Source organism: Bos mutus, unplaced genomic scaffold (genome assembly GCF_027580195.1).
Source record: "Bos mutus isolate GX-2022 unplaced genomic scaffold, NWIPB_WYAK_1.1 CTG1219, whole genome shotgun sequence".
Classification (NCBI taxonomy): Eukaryota; Metazoa; Chordata; class Mammalia; order Artiodactyla; family Bovidae; genus Bos; species Bos mutus.
The window spans coordinates 9977-13526 of NW_027218682.1; the positions used below are offsets into that span (position 1 = coordinate 9977).

At 43.4% G+C, this 3550-nt stretch overlaps 1 protein-coding gene across 1 annotated transcript; it reads left to right on the forward strand.

The window, feature by feature from the left end:
- Nucleotides 1-918: 918 nt before the first annotated feature.
- LOC102283574 (antigen WC1.1-like) lies at nt 919-2820 on the forward strand (the record flags this gene model as incomplete). Its single annotated transcript, XM_070366707.1, has 3 exons — nt 919-1012; nt 1089-1403; nt 2506-2820. Coding segments are annotated over 3 exons (724 nt in total), but the record flags the coding sequence as incomplete, so codon positions are not given.
- Between the last annotated feature and the right edge of the window lie 730 nt (nt 2821-3550).

Below are 3550 nucleotides of genomic sequence, written 5' to 3' on the forward strand. Positions count from 1 at the left end.
ATGTAAATAGGAAGTAAATCCAAGAAAGAGGGGATATATATATATGTCATTGTTGTTTGGTCGCTGAGTTGCATCTGACTCTTTTGTGACCATGGACTGTAGCCTGAGACACTCCTTTGTCCATAGGATTTCCCAGGCAAGAATACTGGAGTGGGTTGCCATTTCTTTCCCCAGAGGATCTTCCCAACCAGGGATGGAACCCCAGTCTCCTATTTGGCAGGCAGATTTTTTTACCACTGAGTCACCTAGGAAACCCTTACATGTATATATAATGTATTAAATTTGCTGTACAGCAGAAGCTACCACAACATTGTAAAGCAATTATGCTCAAATAAAAATTAATAAAAATAAATAAACTCTTTGTCAGGTAACTCTAAGAGCCAAATACCCTGGGAAATTTTTTAATGTTTCTTTTTCCTCTTGTTTTCCATGAGATCTCTTTTATATAAGTGTTTTTAAAATCACAAACATTGTAGATAAAAAATTGTACAAATCCTTCAGAAAGGATTTTGTTTTGCTTCTTCTATTTAGGGGTAGATTAAGGATAGAGCAACTTATTTAACTCATTCTTAGGGCAAAGCTTGGCTTAAAACAGTAATCGTGGCATTGTCAGGACCAGGGCTGTTCATAGAGAAAGGGAACACTAAGATTATGGTAACTTTACTGGTATGTTACAGCTTTCATCTCAGCTCCATCACTAGGTCATTATTATTATTTTATTTTGAACTTTTTACTTTGTATTGGGTTTAGCCGATTAACAATGTTGTTACAGTTTCAGGTGAACAGGCAGGGACTCAGCCATACATATACATGTATCCATTTCCCCCCAAAGTCCCCTCCCTTCCTAAAAATTATTTTGCTTAACTGAGTTTCCTGTTCTTCAACCCTCCCAACCTCTAATCATTGCTCTTTTTTCAGGAAATCACACCCAGGTGCTGCCCCAGTGCAATGACTCTTGTGTCTGAACAAGCAGGGTCTGCAGCCTCAGAGGAGAGCACCCCCTACTGCTCACGTGAGGGTCCCACAGGACAGAAGACCCTATTCATTCCCCAGGTCAGCGCCTCATTGTCCCATTTCTCTCTCCTCAGACAGTAGACAGCTCCGCCAGGTGGATGGGGGCGGTCCCTACGCCGGGAGAGTGGAGATCCTTGACCAGGGCTCCTGGGGCACCATCTGTGATGACGGCTGGGACCTGGACGATGCCCGCGTGGTGTGCAGGCAGCTGGGCTGTGGGGAAGCCCTCAGTGCCACGGGGTCTGCTCACTTCGGGGTAGGATCAGGGCCCATCTGGCTGTATGACCTGAACTGCACAGGAAAGGAGTCCCACGTGTGGAGGTGCCCTTCCCGGGGCTGGGGGCGGCACGACTGCAGACACAAGGAGGACGCCGGGGTCATCTGCTCAGGTCAGCACTCCACACTGTCCACAGGCAGGGTGAGGGGAGGGCCCAAGAGGACGGGGGTCTGAACCCTGAGGGAGAGATGCTGAAAGGACCAGAGAAGGAGGCTTCCTCCCATGGAGCCTGTCTTTCCAGCAGACGTGAAGACGAGGTGCTTTCACTGCCTCCTGCAGCAGCTGAGATTCTGGTCCTTTCTCCTCGGTAGTGTTTGCTGGCATAGCCTTTTCTCAGTTTTCCTTGTAATCAGGGCTCACTCTTCTGGTACATAGGGTAGAGAAGTCTTAAAGCCAAGGTGCTAGTTTTTTTTTTGTTTGTTTGTTTGTTTGTTTTGTAACAAATTACCACATAGTTAATGGTTTAAAACAACACATGTACTTCCTTACACTTCTGTAGCTTAGATGTCCAGCAGGAATCTCACTGGATGGGGATCAAGGTTTCAGTAGGGTCACATCACCTCTCAGCCTCTGGGAAAGAATCTGTTTTTTGTCTTTTCAAGCTTCTAAAAACTGCCTGCCTGCCTTTGGTCATAACCCCCTTCTGTTCATCATCAGACCAGCAAAGCTCCACCTCTCTAACTGTTATACATATTCACATCTCCCTCTAACCAGAACGAGGAAAAGTATTCCACTCTAAAGGATAGTGAGTCTAAGAATGTGATTAGAATGTGCTCAGGTGGTTAATCCATCATATTTCAGGGTAATCTCAAGGTCCTTACCTTAATCACATCTGTAAAGTCCCCTTTGCCAGATAAGGAAACAGTCACAGATCCATTAGTCTATCTGCCTCCACGCTGTCCACATCACACCCCTTTCATACACTCTTTTAGATGTTTTGTCAGGAAGCAGGAGTCAGCTCCCTCTCCCTGCAGGTGTCCCGGTTGGTCTTCCTCAGTTTATATTCACTACATCATGGTGGTAGAAATATTTAGAAAGACAGACACAGATGGACAAAGTCAGATAAAAAGGAGACAGGTTTGACTCTGGTCATCTAGTGGATTTGCTTCCTCAGCTGGGTCAGAGATGAGTGTTCACAAGTTTGGGGAGAGAGGAAAACCCAGAGCTCTGAGTGGGTTTCTCACTGTGTCCTGTCTCCTCCCTTTCAATCTCAGAGTTCCTGGCCCTCAGGATGGTGAGCGAGGACCAAGAGTGTGCTGGGTGGCTGGAAGTTTTCTACAATGGGACGTGGGGCAGTGTCTGCCACAGCCCCATGGAAGACATCACTGTGTCTGTGATCTGCAGACAGCTTGCCTGTGGGAACAGTGGAAGTCTCAATGCTTCTGTTGGTCTCAGGGAAGGTTCTAGACCCCCGTGGGTAGATTTAATCCAGTGTCGGAAAATTGATACCTCTCTCTGGCAGTGTCCTTCTGACCCTTGGAAGTACAGTTCCTGCTCTCCAAAGGAGGAAGCCTACATCTCATGTGCAGGTGACTTATGTCTGTTTCTGTGTCTTTCCCAACCCTGTAGGATGTTGTTAGTGAGATTTGATATTTTAAAATCTAAGTGATGGGTTTAAGTTGAGTTTGTAAAATGAAGTTGGATGGAGCTAATTTAATCCACATGTTCCAAACTTGCTTTTATTAAAAGTTTTTAATTGATATAATTGACATAACATTATATTGTTTGCTGTGTACAACATAATGCTTATATATTTGTGTATATTGATAAATGATCACTACAGTAAGTCTAGTTATATCCATAACCATATATACAGTTAAATATTTTTTTATATGATGAGGATGTTTAAGATGTATTTTCTCATCATCTTTCAAACAGACAGTATGGTATTCACTATAGTCACCATGCTGTTTATCTCTTCACCTATTAATTTTATAACTCAAGTTTATACCTTTTGATTACATTTGCCACACCAAATTCCCCACCTCTGGCAGGCACCAACCACTCAGCATCTCTGAACTTGCTTTTTGTTTTAAGATTACACATATAAATGAGATTTTATGGTATTTTTCTTTCTCTGTCTGATTTGTTTCGCCTAGCATAATGCCCTCAAGGTCCATCCGTGTTGAAACTGGCAAAATTTTCTTCTTTTTTAAGGGTGGATATATGTCTATGTTACATTTTCTTTATCCATTCATCCATCACTGAAAACTTACCTTGTTTGGCTCTTGTATACATTGCTATAAAATACTAAAAAGT